The sequence below is a fragment of the Oryx dammah genome, unplaced genomic scaffold (genome assembly GCF_014754425.2).
Source record: "Oryx dammah isolate SB20612 unplaced genomic scaffold, SCBI_Odam_1.1 HiC_scaffold_20, whole genome shotgun sequence".
Taxonomy (NCBI): domain Eukaryota; kingdom Metazoa; phylum Chordata; class Mammalia; order Artiodactyla; family Bovidae; genus Oryx; species Oryx dammah.
Window position 1 is genome coordinate 5,364,026 of NW_024070204.1, and position 15,147 is coordinate 5,379,172.

Sequence of the window (15,147 nt, forward strand, 5' to 3'; positions counted from 1 at the left end):
CCTCCCAGTTCCATCTCATTGTAGCCAGGAAAAGTCCTGCAAAGATTTTGGCTGCACCCAGGTCTGGGAGGTTCGGGTTACACTGGGAGAGGCAAAGACGAGGTTGAGAGAAACTTTCAGAGAATTGACAAACCCTGAATGCAGGTCAGAGACAAGAAAGCTGGCAGCTCACTTGGCTCAGAGGCTGTGAGCAAAGAACTCTGAGAGTCTGGGCTCCGGCAAGTTGGGGAGTGGTTTGGGGAAAGGCTGGTCTGGAGACTGAGGTCCAGTTGGGAGGATCTTGAATGTCAGTTCTTTTATTCAGCAAACAACATTGTACGGGACACCCTGTTGAGCTCTGCTGAAGGGTGGGAAGGTTGGCAGTCTCCCTGTCCCAGCCTGGGGCAGGAGACAGGGACATCACCAAGGTCACCTCACTCTGAGCTGGCTCATGGTTCATGGCCCATGGTTGGTCCTATGAAGACTTTCTGCCCAGAACTTTTAGCACCTGCTTCCAAGCCTTGACCTTTTGCTCATTGGGGCAGGACCTTCCCTGCGACCGAGGTAGGTAGGTAGAAGCCCTCATTCTGACTTTCTGATGGGAGGAGTCACACAGATGGTCCCTAAAGTGTTCCCTGCTGTCCATCCTGCACCCATCATGTGGGAGGGACTCCACACAGGTTTGTGCAGTAATTGCATCATGAACGTGCAAGCGGATGGATTTATCTACAGAAGAATCGAGAAAGACACAACCATGAAGACAAAGCAAAACCTTCACCATCTGAAGTGATTTCTTATCTCCAGACATCCTTATGGCAAAACATTCACCAAACTTGAATATTTTTAAGATAAAAAGAAATGGACTTGTTAATGGCTGTTTTTAAACTTAGCCAGACTGAGGCAATACACAGCTCTCCCTTTACTAGCCCAGAGCCTGCAAACCCCAGAAGCAGCTTGGACCACAGCGGCATCGTCTGTGAGCGGGTGGACCACTGGTGAGAAGCGGTACCTGCAAGGTAGCATCCTTCATCCAGAGGTTTTGTGGGAGCTGATTATTGGAGCATCATTCCTTCTGGTTGTTCTCCGTCTTCTATCAGAGGGCCACCCATCACATCTTCTCCCTCAGGCATGGCTTCAGCCAGCAGAATGTGACTGTATGTAGCATCACCACATCCCAGCAGAACCCTGAGGGTCACCTGCAGCTTGGCTAGGTCTCCCTTTTCCCTCGCCGTGGGGCTGAGAGGGGCTGCTCCTCCCATGAGGGTCCCTGAATGGTGAAAGTGTGATGGAGATAGTGCGGGGGAGGTGTTGCCCGTTGTATTCCTAGAAGCCGGTGAGATGGGGTCATGGGTCATTCAGTTCAGTCCAGTTCAGTTCAGTTCAGTCGCTCAGTCGTGTCCGACTCTTTGCAACCCCATGAATTGCAGCACGCCGGGCCTCCCTGTCCATCACCAACTCCCGGAGATCACTCAGACTCACATCCATCGAGTCAGTGATGCCATCCAGCCATCTCATCCTCGGTCGTCCCCTTCTCCTGCCCCCAATCCCTCCCAGCATCAGGGTCTTTTCCAATGAGTCAATTCTTCACATGAGGTGGCCAAAGTACTTGAGTTTCAGCTTTAGCATCATTCCTTCCAAAGAACACCCAGGTCTGATTTCCTTTAGAATGGACTGGGGTTGGGTCTCCTTGCAGTCCAAGGGACTCTCAAGAGTCTTCTCCAACACCACAGTTCAAAAGCATCAATTCTTCGGCGCTCAGCTTTCTTCACAGTCGAACTCTCACACCCATACATGACTACTGGAAAAACCATAGCCTTGACTAGACGGACCTTTGTTGGTAAAGTAATGTCTCTGCTTTTAAATATGCTATCTAGGTTGGTTATAACTTTTCTTTTCATAACGCAATTACTGCACAAGGAGTAAGCGTTTTTTAATTTCATGGCTGGAGTCACCATCTGCAGTGATTTTGGAGCCCCCCAAAATAAAGTCTGACACTGTTTCTACTGTTTCCCCATCTATTTCCCATGAAGTGATGGGACCAGATGACATGATCTTCATTTTCTGAATGTTGAGCTTTAAAAAGCCAACTTTTTCACTCTGCTCTTTCACTTTCATCAAGAGGCTCTTTAGTTCCTCTTCTGCAGCTAGGAGGAGCTATCCCATGTCCAAGGAGCAGTGGCTGCATGGGCGCAGGAGTGCCTAGAGGAGCTACTCCACATTCAAGGTCAGGAGGGGCGGTGGTCAGAAGATACCAGCGGCTGTGCTTTGCTGGAGCAGCCATGAAGAGTTACCCCACGTCCAAGGTAAGAGAAACCCAAGTGGGTCATTACTACAGCATAAATGAGCAAAACTGACTAATGAAGCAATTTTAAAATTTAATTTAATTCAGTTTGTGGCCGTGCTGCTTGACTTGTGGGATCTTAGTTCCCTGACCAGGGATTGAATCCTGGGCCCAGACAGTGAGAGCTCAGAGTCCTAACCACTGGACTGCCGGGGAGTTCTCGCGATTTGTATTTTAAACTGTTAAACCACACAGAGTAGGCCAAAGGAAGAGTGTGTTAGGTCAGTGTGTTCTTTGAAACACAATGCCCATGCCCTTCCAGGCAGGAAGGTTGATGTGATCTCAGTGCTTCTGGCCTGTCTGTACTTCTGCCTCCTGCAAGGTGGCTGGGCCAGGACAGGCAAATGCAGCATGCAGGAGCACCCTCCAGGAGCACCCTCCTTCCAGCCCCTTCCTGTAGGGGGATTTGCTGACCCCACACACTCAGAAGACTCTTGAGAGTCCCTTGGACTGCAAGGAGATCCAACCAGTCCATCCTAAAGGAAATCAGTTCTGAATATTCATTGGAAGTACTGATGCTGAAACTGAAACTCCAATACTTTGTCCACCTGATGCAAAGAGCTGACTCATTGGAAAAGACCCGGATTCTGGGAAAGATTGAAGCTGGGAGGAGAAGGGGACGACAGAGGATGAGATGGTAGAACGGCATCACCAACTCAATGGACATGAGTGTGAGTAAGCTCTGGGAGTTGGTGATGGACAGGGAGGCCTGGCGTGCTGCCGTGCATGGGGTTGCAAAGAGTCGGACATGACTGAGTGACCGAAATGAGCTGAACTGAACCCACTCCCTTAAAATATCAAGTGAAAGTGAAAGCTTTCACCTTTTCTCTGCTGGTGGTAACACCCACACCTTAGTCACAGCCAGTGGTCTGTGAAGGAAGCACCGTAGCATCAGGTGCTGGTTTGAAGCTTCAGGAACAGGTTCCCTCTCGCTCGCTCAGTCATTTCCAGGGGGCTGCCCTATGCTTTGGAGAACATGACTTCCTTGCGTTTCTCCCAACGACTGTTTTGTTTCTGCTGTGGCCGCCATTCACGTTTGAGGGGCTCTAACCATTGCCCTTTGTGTGTGTGTGTGTGTGTGTGTTTGTGTGTGTGTGCGCACTTAGTCGTGTCTGACTCTGTGCAACCCCATGGGCTGGAGCCCACCAGGCTCCTCTGTCCATGAAATTTTCCAGGCAAGAACACTGGAGTGGGTTGCCATTTCCTCCCTCCAGGGAATCTTCCCACCCCAGGGATCGAACCCGTGTCTCTTGCGTCTCCCTGCTTTGGCAGGTGAGTTTTTTACCACTAGCGATACTTGGGACACCTGGCCTGAATCAAATTCAGAAGGAAGGCAGCGTGAGGATGAGGATTTTTCTCAGCAAACAGCCGATTTGGTGGACCAGGCCGCCCTGGCCCCGTCTCCATCTGCCCTTGTGGCCACGCGGAATCCACTAGCAATGTCTCCCCAGCAAGTCTCTGCGTCCAGGCCTGCCTCCAGCTCCAGGGTTGCTTGGCTGGGCCTGCGAGGTCTCACTGTCGTGAGAAAAGAACCCACAGCTCTGTCAACTCGCTATTTTTAGGCCTGAGTGGACTTCAGCCAGTTCCCCGAATGTAGTAATTACTCAGCTATTTTATTGAACAGAGCCTTGAAAAATGGCAGCACACATCCTAACTCCACTCAGAAATTCAAACGGGCTGAAAAATGCCACGCAGTGGGTCCGGGCAGATGGTGACGCGTCTGCTTGCCCCGCCGTCAGGCTGGCCCCGTCCCCGTTTGTCTGTTCTGCTCGCCGACACCCCCTGGCGAGCTCACCGCCCGCACTCCATGCCAGCAGGGAAGGCTTCCCTCCCAGACGCGCCTCTCCAGACCAGCTCCTCGTCCAAATGCATCACTTCTGTGGCCGGCTGCCTCCTGGGTATCTCCCCAGGATGTCAGGCCAGGACATCACGAACCTCATGTTTCCAAAGGAGCTGCCTCCCGCTGCCCTGTGTCTCCATCTGGGAGAGGAAGCCTCTCAGTTGCTCAGGGCCCCACCCAGGGTCCCTTTATTCTCCCCTCTGCCTCACTGCTCAGTCAATCCGAATTATTCTGCCTTCAGACCCACCCCCCGACCCCCCACCCACCATCATGGTACCAGCATCCACATCTCTTTGGTGGGACGACCAAGGCCCCAGACTGGTCCCCTGTCTGGATCCCTCCCTCCTGCTGGTTCCCTTCCACTCAGGGCAATTCTTTGGGAATGTAGACTCTGCCTCCATCCCTGGGCTCAGAATCCTCTTGCCCTGGCCCGTGAAGGGGGACATGTGTCTGTGGGTCTTGCTGCCCCTCGTCTCTGGTCATTCCATGTCACACACGGACGTTCTTGACCCGAGTGACGGTTCAGCAGCAACTGGGAATCGACATGTTCTGGCCCAAGTTCTTGACCTGAGTGATGGTTCAGCAGCAACTGGGAATTGACATGTTCTAGCCCACGGGCCCAAGGGCTCCATTTGCACAATAGAACAAAACAGACCCCCAGAGAGTTTGTCTGGGGATGAAGATCTATTAGAGAAATAGAAAAATGAATGAGTTAATCAGACCTACGGAGCAGTGAGCTCTTCTCTTTCATCATCAGGGAAGTTGGAGCCTGACCAAGAGCGAAAAAACAGGAAGCAGGGCCCTTGACTGCATCTTTCCACTGAGAGCAAGAGGAAACTAGGAAACTGAGGGTGTAAAGAAAATTCTCACTTCTTTAAGAACCTCTGAGGGACTTCCCTTGTGATCCAGGGGTAAGAATCCGCCTCGAGATGCAGGGGAAGTGGGTTCAAACCCTGGTCGGGGAACCAAGATCCCACATATGGCAGAGCAGTTAAGCCTGGGCATCACGACTACAGTCTGCGCATTGCAACAAAAAATCCTGCATGCAGCAACTAAGACCCAATACAGCCAAACTAATAGAATATTTTAAGAAGAACCTCTGATAAATAACATCATGAATTCACGTGTAGGACAGGTGCTCTGTGCCTGTTATTCTGGTAAGCACTCCACAGGTATCGACTCTTTTAATCTTCACACAGTCCTATGCACGTGTGTATGCTAAGTCCCTTCAATCGTGTCCGACTCTTTGCGACCCTGTGGACCGTAGCCCGCCAGGCTCCTCTGTCCATGGGATTCTCCAGGCAAGAATACTGGAGTGGGTTGCCATGCCCTCCTCCAGGGGATCTTCCCAACCCGGGGATCGAACCGCATCTCTTAAGTCTCCTAAATTGGCAGGCAGGTTCTTCACCACTAGCGCCATCCTATGCATAAGTTCGAATTATTGTCACCATTCTGCCAAAGGAGACGACTCAGGCCACCCAGGTTAATCAGCTTGCCTGAGGCCCCACAGTCAGGAAACAAACAGGAGAGTGATTGCAATGTGAACTGGCTCCCACCGGCCCTGTTCTTAAACAAAGAAACTGATCTTGGTTTGAGAACTGGCTGTTTGTCCCAGTCAAGTGCTAAGGCAGAGGGAAATTTCAGCAAACCCCTGAGATGAGAGCCTGGGTCCCCGTACACCTGGCATGGCTTCCCTGTGCAGGGCAGTAGCTTACGGGTGCCTCGAGCTGTGGAAGGAAGGTTTGGACCTGGCTGCTGGTGACCTCCGTCAGAGGGGGACCGAGCTCAGGGCTGCAGGAAGCGCTTGAGACTCTGGGGTGTAATGTGTGAACACTCAGGAAGAGCTTCTGGTTGTGGAGGCTTCTCCAGGGAGCGAGAGAAACGCTGAAGCCAAGGAGCCTCCGTGAGGCGAGAATGAGAGACCGACAAATGAGAACCCTCCTGTTTCACCTTCAGGTTGCGGGTCTACATTGGAGGTTTACAGCCGCTCGCATCTGTGGTTCTCCTCTGGCGGGATGCGGAGTCCGGCAGGTGGTGGCGGCCGCAAGGTGGTCTGCTGGGCTTGTAGAGGAGCCCCTGGTCGGCTTGCCCAGGCGGGGGCTCCTGTGTGTCCTCCATCTGGGGGTCCTATCCCGGGCTCCTCTCTGGAAGCTCCCGGCTCCTCCCTTTTCCCTTCCTCCACGTGGAATCAATTACGGGCCCGATGATTTTACTTCCAAAACATCCTGCGGCAGCGTCAGCGCTGTGGTCTGCCAGACGCATTTCCTTTCTGCTGGGCTCGCAGCTCGACTACACTTTATAGACTCCCCCAGTTAGGTTGGGCGGAGAGCATGAGTTCTGGCCACCGGGCTGCCCACTGCGACAGATGTGGGCCATGCCAGGCCCGACCCCGAGCCTCCCGCCGGCCCCATCATCCTGCTCCTTCCCTCCCCTGCCAGTCCTTGCCGGGTACTGGGGGAGCCTGCTGGGCCCAGGGAAGCCAGCGCCTCTAGACAGGGCAGCCTGCATCCCTGAAGGACCTTCACGTGCCCTCCCTGCCCACACCCAGACCCCATCAGGCCCAGCTGGATGCAAGTATGAATGAGAGACAAACTCACTACGGCGGGCTGCTGAGATCTGGGGGTTTTTCCTCCAAGAGGCACAGCCCCTGACCTGAGCAAGTTTATCTTCAACTAAATTTTCCTTTGCAAACCTAACACCATGCTCGTTATTGACTTTCCAGTTTTCTCCTCAGGCCCTAGGTCGTCAGCCACTATCACCCCTCATCCAGCCTTGTGCATCGCAATTCCATCTCCTGAGGCAGAGTGAAAGTGAAAGTGAAAGTTGCTGAGTCCTGTCAGACTCTTTGCAACACCATGGACTATACATTCCATGGAATTCTCCAGGCCAGAATACTGGAGTGGGTAGCCTTTCCCTTCTCCAGGGGATCCTCCCAACCCAGGGATTGAACCTGGGTCTCCTGCATTGTAGGCAGATTCTTTACCAGCTGAGCCACGAGGGAAACCCAAGAATACTGGAGTGGGTAGCCTATCCCTTCTCCAGGGGATCTTCCCGACCCAGGAATTGAACTGGGGTCTCCTGCATTGCAGGCGGATTCTTTACCAACTGAGCTATGAGGGAAGCCCCCTGAGGCAGAGTGAGTCTCCTTAAACAACTCAGCTCCTGTCGCTCCTCAGTGCAAATCTCTTCTTGGGCGTCCAGTGCATCTCATGTGCCGTTGGGTAGAATACGGCCTTCCCAGGCCAGGCCTCGGTCTACAGTGCCAGCCTCAGGCGAGATTTCTGTGGCCACCCGTGGACCTGGAAGCGGGGAGTGTGGTCCTCCTGTCCTCAGGTGTGTTTCTCTCCCCAGGCCTAGAATATCCTTCCTCTGCATACATTTCCTGCATCTCAGGTTAGATGGGAAGGGACGTCTTGGGATAGCTGTGCTGCTAAAACGTGGTGACACCCGCCCTGGAGGAACCATGGACGGAGGTCTTTGGTGATGCTCACACCGAGGGCACTTGAGGACACAGAGCCATCTCCATGGTTGTCACACTTCCCAGAAAAGGCCAACCCTGGATTCAACTGAGAGTCTACATCCAACAGACCAATTCACAGAAAACAGAGGAGACTTCCCTTGGAGGTCCAAGGGTTAAGACTCCACGCTTCCACTGCAGGAAGCATAGGTTTGATCCCTGGTTGGGGGACTAAGATCCTACATGCCACAGCCAAAAAGCAAAAATAAATCAATAAGTGGGGTCAAGACCTTAAACAAAGGAAAAAAAAAAAAAAAAGAAACTAGAGATGGCAGTGAACATGTCAAGAGATACCACAGGGAGATGTGCCTGCAAGACAGACTGTGGGACGAAGGAGCCATATTCCTCAACGAAAGATTATCACCCCCTCGGCCCCCAGAAGAGAAAAAGATGAGGGAGAAGTCACAGATTAAAAACCTGGGAAGATTCAAACCAACCATTGCAATTACAGAGCTTATGGGGGGAAAACAACCAATTAAAATTTTATAAGATAATCAGATATCAATGATCCAGGAGTCATGTACAGATGTGAGAGTTGGTCCATAAAGAAGGCTGAGGGCTAGAGCATTGATGCTTTCGAATTGTGGTGCTGGAGAAGACTCTTGAGAGTGCCCTGGACAGCAAAGAGATCAAACAAGTCAATCCTAGAGGAAATCAACCCTGAATATTCATTGGAAGGACTGATGCTGAGCTGAAGCTTCAATATTTTGGCCACCTGATGGGAAGAGCCAACTCATTGGAAAATAGCCTGATGCTGGGAAAGATTGAAGGCACAAGGAGAAGAGGGCAACGGAAGATGAGATGGTTAGAGAGCATCACTGACTCAATGGACACGAATTTAAGCAAACTCTGGGAGACAGTGGGACAGGGAAGCATGGCATACTACAGTTCACGGGAGTAACAAAGAGTTGAACACAATCGCAAAGAGTCGGACACAACTTATCAGCTGAACAACAACAGATATGGATCAGATGTTTGATGATATTAAGTAAGACATTATCATTAATACATTGATGTGATTAATACCATAGCTATGTTTTAAAACAAGAGTACTTATAACTCAGAAATACATACTGAGATATTTACGGATGAAATGATATATTATCTGGGATTTGCTTCAACATATTTGGAAGGAGAGAAAGTGGGTAAGGATGTTAGTGAACACATTTGACCATGAGTTGATAATTACTGAATCTGGGTAATGAGTATATAGGGTTTCATCATATACTTTCTTGCTACTGTTGTATAAATTTGAAAATGTCCATAATCAATGATGAGGATGATCACTCATTTTACAGAAATGCTCACCCCCAAGGTTTACTCTTTTTTAAAAAACTTATTAAATCGATTTACAATGATGTGTTAATTTCTGCTGTACAGCAAAAATTATACATATATTCAATTATACATATATTATACATATATTACACATATATATTCTAGATTTCCTTTAAGTAGTGGCCCCAGCTCTTGAGACTTTCAAAAAGCTCAGCCTTCACCTTGGTAGGAACAGACCTCTTTGAAGGACACCTGTCTTCATGGACAAGAATCCCTGGGGCACAGCTCAGGTAGATGGCTCTCGCCTTCTCTCTCTTTTTTCCTCATCATATTATTTGCTTCCCAGTGACCAGAGATTATCCACAAGCCACAAATAACCCACTGACTCTTCCTGTCTGGCTCTCTCCGTGTGTTAGCATTTTCTGAGTCACTTGCTGTTGTTTTCAGTTGCTCAGTTGTGTCTGACTCTTTGTGATCCCATGGACTGCAGCATGCTGGGCTTCCCTGTCCTTTATTATCTCCAGGAGTTTGCTCAAACTCATGTCCATTGAGTTGGTGATGCTATCTAATCAGTTCATCCTCTTCACCCTCTTCTATTGCCTTCATTATTTCCCAGCATCAGGGTCCTTTTCCAATGAGTTGTGTCTTCATATCAGGTGGCCAAAGTATTGGAGCTTCAGCATCAGTCCTCCCTATGAATATTCAGGGTTGATTTCCTTGAGGATTGACTGGTTTGATCTCCTTTCTGTCCAAGGGACTCTCAAGAGTCTGCTCCAGCAACACAATTCAAAAAGATGCTTGCTCCTTGGAGGGAAGGCTATGACAAACCTAGACATTGTATTAAAACAGAGACATCACTTCGCTGACAAAGGCCATATAGTCAAAGATACAGTTTTTCCCGTAGTCATGTAGGGATGTGAGAGCTGGATCATAAAGAAAGGTGAGCACTGAAGAATTATGAGCAATACTGAACACTTATTTTAAACCATTGAGTTTAGGGGTGGTTTGTTACTCAGCAGTAGCTCACTAATACAAACACATGCACAAGCTGATTTTTGTCAGTTACTTATATCACCTATTTAGTTTCTGTGAGCAACTGAGTTAGGAACCTTGAATTAGATAGAGGTTTTCAAACTTTACTGTGCTTAAGAATTGTCCAGGGAGTTTACTTAAAATACTGATTCTGGGCCTCACTACTAGAAAGATTCAGTAGATTAAACGAGCCCCTGACATCTGCATTTTGACCAGCATGTCTGATTTTGGTACAGATCATTCATGAAACACACATTGGAAACGATTTGCTCGTGAGAACACTAAAACCGTGATGTAATCACAAATATTATCTCTCTTTAATATCGGGAAAGAGAGAGTGGGTTTTGGCCAAAGAAGGGTAAATGCTTTGTCTGATAAGCAAAGAGAAAGATGTGCCCCTTCCCGGCGTCTGAGACTGCATTTTGCTGTCAGTACTATTTCTTTTTTTTACTATGTATTTATTTTTCTTCGGCTGCTTCAGGTCTCAGCTGCGTCATTCGAGATCTTCTGCTGCCGCCCGTGGACTCTCTCCGGAGCGCCGGCGCTCAGTAGTTGTGGTGCCTGGGCTTAGTTTCTCCAGGGCGTGTGGGATTTTAGTTCCCCAACCAGGGATGGAACCCAGGTCCCCTGCATTGCCTAGTGAATTCTTAACCACTGGACCACCAGGGAGGCCCCAGGATTGTTTCTTCATTTACATAAGGAAATGTTTCTTCGAAATCACATAAAAGGTTTATGATCAAATGCATAAATAACAAAATCTGGATATAACTACAAGAAGTTGACTGGTGGCTGAGGAATCAGGCTAAGAGGGATTAGCTAGAGGTAAACAGCAAAGAGGGAGTGGGAGGTCAAGGAGGGGTGGGTGGGCAGGAAGCTTAAAATGGGGAAAACAAGTAAACAGTGACAAGCTGTGTAATTGATCCTGGAAGCTCTGCAATGTGACTGCGAGCTTTCATTCCCACCGGGTCAGTGAGGTGACGACTGGTCATCCCACCAGTTCATTAAGGGCCCATCATGTGCCAGACACGGTCCTGGAGCTGGCCCCCACGAGGGAGAAGGACAGATAAGAATTCTTCTCCTTGTGGAGCTTACATTCCTATGGGGTGAGGGGACACAGAGGATAAACAACGTAAAGAAAATTTACATCAGATGGCACAGTGGGTCGGTTTGCGTTCCCTGGCCCCTCCCCCTCAAAAAAAGCTCTGGTCAAGCTCTCCCCCTGGGTGCCAGTAGCACATGCCCTTATTTGGAAATAGGGTCACCGCAGAGGTAGTCGAGTTAAGATGAGGTCAAGCGTGAGCCCTGACCCAAGGTAAACAGTGTCTTTATAAGAAGGGGAAAGACACACAGAGAAAACTTCATGCGATGCTGGAGGTAGACAGTGGAGTGATGTACCCACAAGCCTGAGGAATACCTAGAATTGCCGGCAACACCTAGGTGGCACAGTGGTAAAGAATTCGCCTGCCAATGCAGGAGATGCAAGGGACAAGGCTTTGATTCCTGCGTTGGGAAGATCTCCTGGAGTAGGAAATGGCAACCTGTCTAGTATTCTTGTCTGGAAAATTCCATGGACAAATGAGCCTGGGGGGCTGCAGTCCTTGGGGGTCGCAAAGAGTCAGACATGACCAAGTGCAGGCACGCACACTTCAGAAGTTTCTCCCCCAGAGCCCCCTGAGAAAGGCAGGGCCCTGGTGACACCTTGATTTCTGACTTTTAGCCTCCAGGATTGTGAGAGAATGAATTTCCGTTGTTTCAAGCCATCTGGTTTGTGGTATTTTGTTATGTGGTCAAGGAAACGAATGGAGATAAATGCTAAGAAAAACAGAGCAAGGAAGGGAAGGAGAGAATGCTGAGGGTCGGGTTTGCAGTTTAAACAGAGCCATTTGGAAGTCCGCCCTAAGACCTGAGAGCGGGGAGGGACGTCTAGGGTAGGAGCGTCCCAGGCAGATGTAACAGTAAGTGCAAAGGCCCTGGGGTGGCAGTGTCTCCACTGCCTTGGGATTGATCACCTTGGGCAAGGTGATTAGACAAGGCAGGGACTTGCAGGTCATAGTCCGGCTAAGTGAGAAACAGAGCCTCCAGAGGGTTTGGAGCAGAAAAATGGCATGATTCTTATTTATTTAAAATCAACACTTTTTTTAAGGCTCACTCAGGTGGCTGTGGGGAGACAAGGCCAAAGGGGACAAGAATGGGTTGGGGAAAGCCAGCTAGAAGGGCCTGTTTAGGTTAAACCTATGGAAGCTTGGGGCTTCCCAGGTGGTACTAGCAGTAAAGAACTGCCCTGCCAACGCAGGCGGCACAGGAGATGCCCTTTTGATCCCTGGGTCAGGAAGATCCCCTGGAGGAGGGCATGGCAACCCACTCCAGTATTCTTGCCTGGAGAATCCCACGGACAGGGGACAGAGGAACTCCGGGGGCCTGTGGTCCATGGGTCACAGAGTCGGACACAACTGAAGTGGCTTAGCGCAGCACATGGAAGTCTGAAGGGGCTGTGGGTGGAGGGTGGGGTGGATGGAGGCTTTTGTCTGTTTGGCAGATGAAGCCTAGAGAGGGTATTGGCTCTGGAAAGAGGAGGCTGGGATGACTCTGAGGGCTTTGGCCTGAGTCACTGGAAGCAACGAGTTCCAGAATAACAACTGACTTGTTTTGTGTGTTTTTTTTGTGGTTTATTTAACTGGACATGTTCTAATCCTTGATCATAATTTCCACATGTACCATATACAGGTGCTGAGCAATGTCTGAACAGAAATAGCCACTTTTATCAAGTAACATCATTTGAGGGAAGGAAAAAAAAAAACACCAAAAACCTCGGTATGTAATACACGGACTTTTTCATGTTGGTAGGAGAAGGCAGTGGCACCCCACTCCAGTACTCTTGCCTGGAAAATCCCACGGACGGAGGAGCCTGGTGGGCTGCAGTCCATGGGGTCGCGAAGAGTCGGACACGACTGAGCGACTTCACTTTGACTCTTCACTTTCATGCATTGGAGAAGGAAATGGCAACCCACTCCAGTATTCTTGCCTGGAGAATCCCAGGGACGGGGGAGCCTGGTGGGCTGCCGTCCATGGGGTCGCACAGAGTCGGACACGACTGAAGCGACTTAGCAGCAGCAGGAGGAGGTTTCATCTGAGATACCGACGAAAACGAGACCATTTAAAATCCGCTTTGTTCTGGAGGTTTGACGGGAAAGGCGTCCAGGCTGCGGGGTGGGAAGGAGGTAGGCTCGGTCAGGGAAGTCGCCTGGCCCAGGAACGTCCTCCCCGGGTCAGGCCAGACCGGGTGGGGCCGCCGGGTCCGGCAGGCAGGCAGTCTTAGCTCCCCTGGCACAAGGAGACTCTGGACCTCACCGAACGTGTGTGGTCAGCGGTGTGTGCCAAACACCTCCAGCGTCAGAGCGCCGGGCTCAGAGCACCCCCTGGACACGGGAACACACAGGGCAGACGGCTGGGCAGAGTCGCTGATGAAGCCCGCAGACCTCGGGCCAGCCCGAAAAATCCAGGCCACCACGGCCTGCTTCCCTGATGGGCAGCGCCGCCGGGCCGGCCTCGGGAGCTAAGCCGCCAGCTTGAGCTTCCTTTTCCGCATAGAAAATCATTTTTAAAAGCATAACAGCAAACCAACAAACAAAATCAGCCTGTGAGGCGGGATGTGTATTTTCCTTTGGAAACAGAGTGGAGAGAGAAGCTGTGAATATTCAAAACTGTTCTGGTTAGTAAGACGGGGTATGAAAAATGTCGAACTCCTTTGAGTTTTTGAATTCAGAGAAGGCATAGCACAACGGTATGCGCTTTAGGCGTTACAGCCACAACAGAAATTCAATGTTACAACCTACTGCTTGAGTGAGGGTGAGAAAGGACTTGGAAATCTCTTCGAGCCCGGATTTTTCAACTAGGAAATGAGAATAACAACGCCTACCTCACAGGGACGCTGACCTTAGCCCATCCCGGCAGCCCATAGCGTTGTTTGCGTTGTTATAGGATTCATGCTTTATTACTTTTGCTTTGCTTTATTACCATGTAGGTCTTTTTATGTCTACTAAAATTGGGGGGGGGGTGAATCTTAATCTATTTAATTATAATATTAAAAATTTTAAAAAAAGCCTGTGAGGAAACCGGCAGATGAGGGTTTCCCCCCCGCAGAGTGTGGGGCGGCTCCTCAGGACGCCGGTGAGCACGTGGGCGGCGCCGACACCGGGGACCGCGGCGTGACCGACCACCCGTGGGACCCTGGTGGACGCGAGAGGGGCTTTGCGGCACCTCTGTTCCGCCCGTGGGGCAGCGACCGCCCCGCCGAGGGGCCGGTCAGCTCCCTACGTACGGTCTCGGCCGGCGGAGGGCGAGGACGCGAAAACGTCCCCCACAGGCGGCGCCGGCCTCGGGCTCCTGCGCATGCGCGGCGCGTCCGAGCGGCCGCCGGACACCCAGCGCGCATGTCTCCACGCCTCGGCCTGCGCGTGGTGGAGGGAGGTGCGGCCGGCGGATGCAGACGGGGCCGAGGGCGGTGCGTCGCCTCGCGGCTTCCCCCTCTGCCCCCGCCGCAGCCCCCAGTCTGATCTAGAAAGCCCCGCGAAGCCGGCGCCCCCTCTTTCCAGCCCCTCCCCCGTCGCGTATCTTTCCGACGCGGTGCCCCGCCCCTCGCTCCCGCCCTCCCCCCGCGCCCTCTCAGACGGAAGGGAACGCCAGCACGCAGGCGCGCTAACCCAGGCGGCGGTGTCTAGTGAGGATTTGAAATCGGCCGCGCGTGCGCACTGGCGTCCGGGCCCGGGCACGGGAGGCCGCGTTTCCTGCCCGCCCGCCGCCCCCGCCCCCCGCCCGGTCTCTCCCCGCCCCTCATTGGAGCGGAGGCGGCGGCGGCGCCCCCTCCTTCACCCGCGCCCCGTCGCCGCCGAGCGTGTCTTTTCGCCGCCGCCTCCGCCGCAGCCGCTGTTGCTGGCACGGACGCGGAGCTAGCGGCGCGAGCTCCCCTGAGGGCCCGGCTCGCGGCGGCGGCCGCCCTCCCGCGGGTCCCGGGCCGCGCGGCGCCTGGGCCCGCCCCCCTTCGATGGCCTCCGCCGCCGGCCCGTGTGGAACGCCGCCGCGGCCCCCGCGCCGCCTGAGGGAAGCCTGACAGGGCCCAGCAGCACCGCCGCCGCCTGCCCGGGGACCTCCTCGTCTCCTCAG

At 51.9% G+C, this 15,147-nt stretch overlaps 1 protein-coding gene across 1 annotated transcript in view; it reads left to right on the forward strand.

Annotated features, from left to right (window-relative positions):
* The first annotated feature begins 14,417 nt into the window (after positions 1–14,417).
* Positions 14,418–15,147, forward strand: part of TENT4A (terminal nucleotidyltransferase 4A) — a 39,773-nt gene continuing 39,043 nt past the window's right edge. The window contains exons 1-2 of the mRNA XM_040262203.1: positions 14,418–14,454; positions 14,827–15,074. Of these exons, the coding sequence (XP_040118137.1) occupies positions 14,418–14,454; positions 14,827–15,074 (285 nt within the window). The remainder of the gene's footprint in view (positions 14,455–14,826; positions 15,075–15,147) is intronic.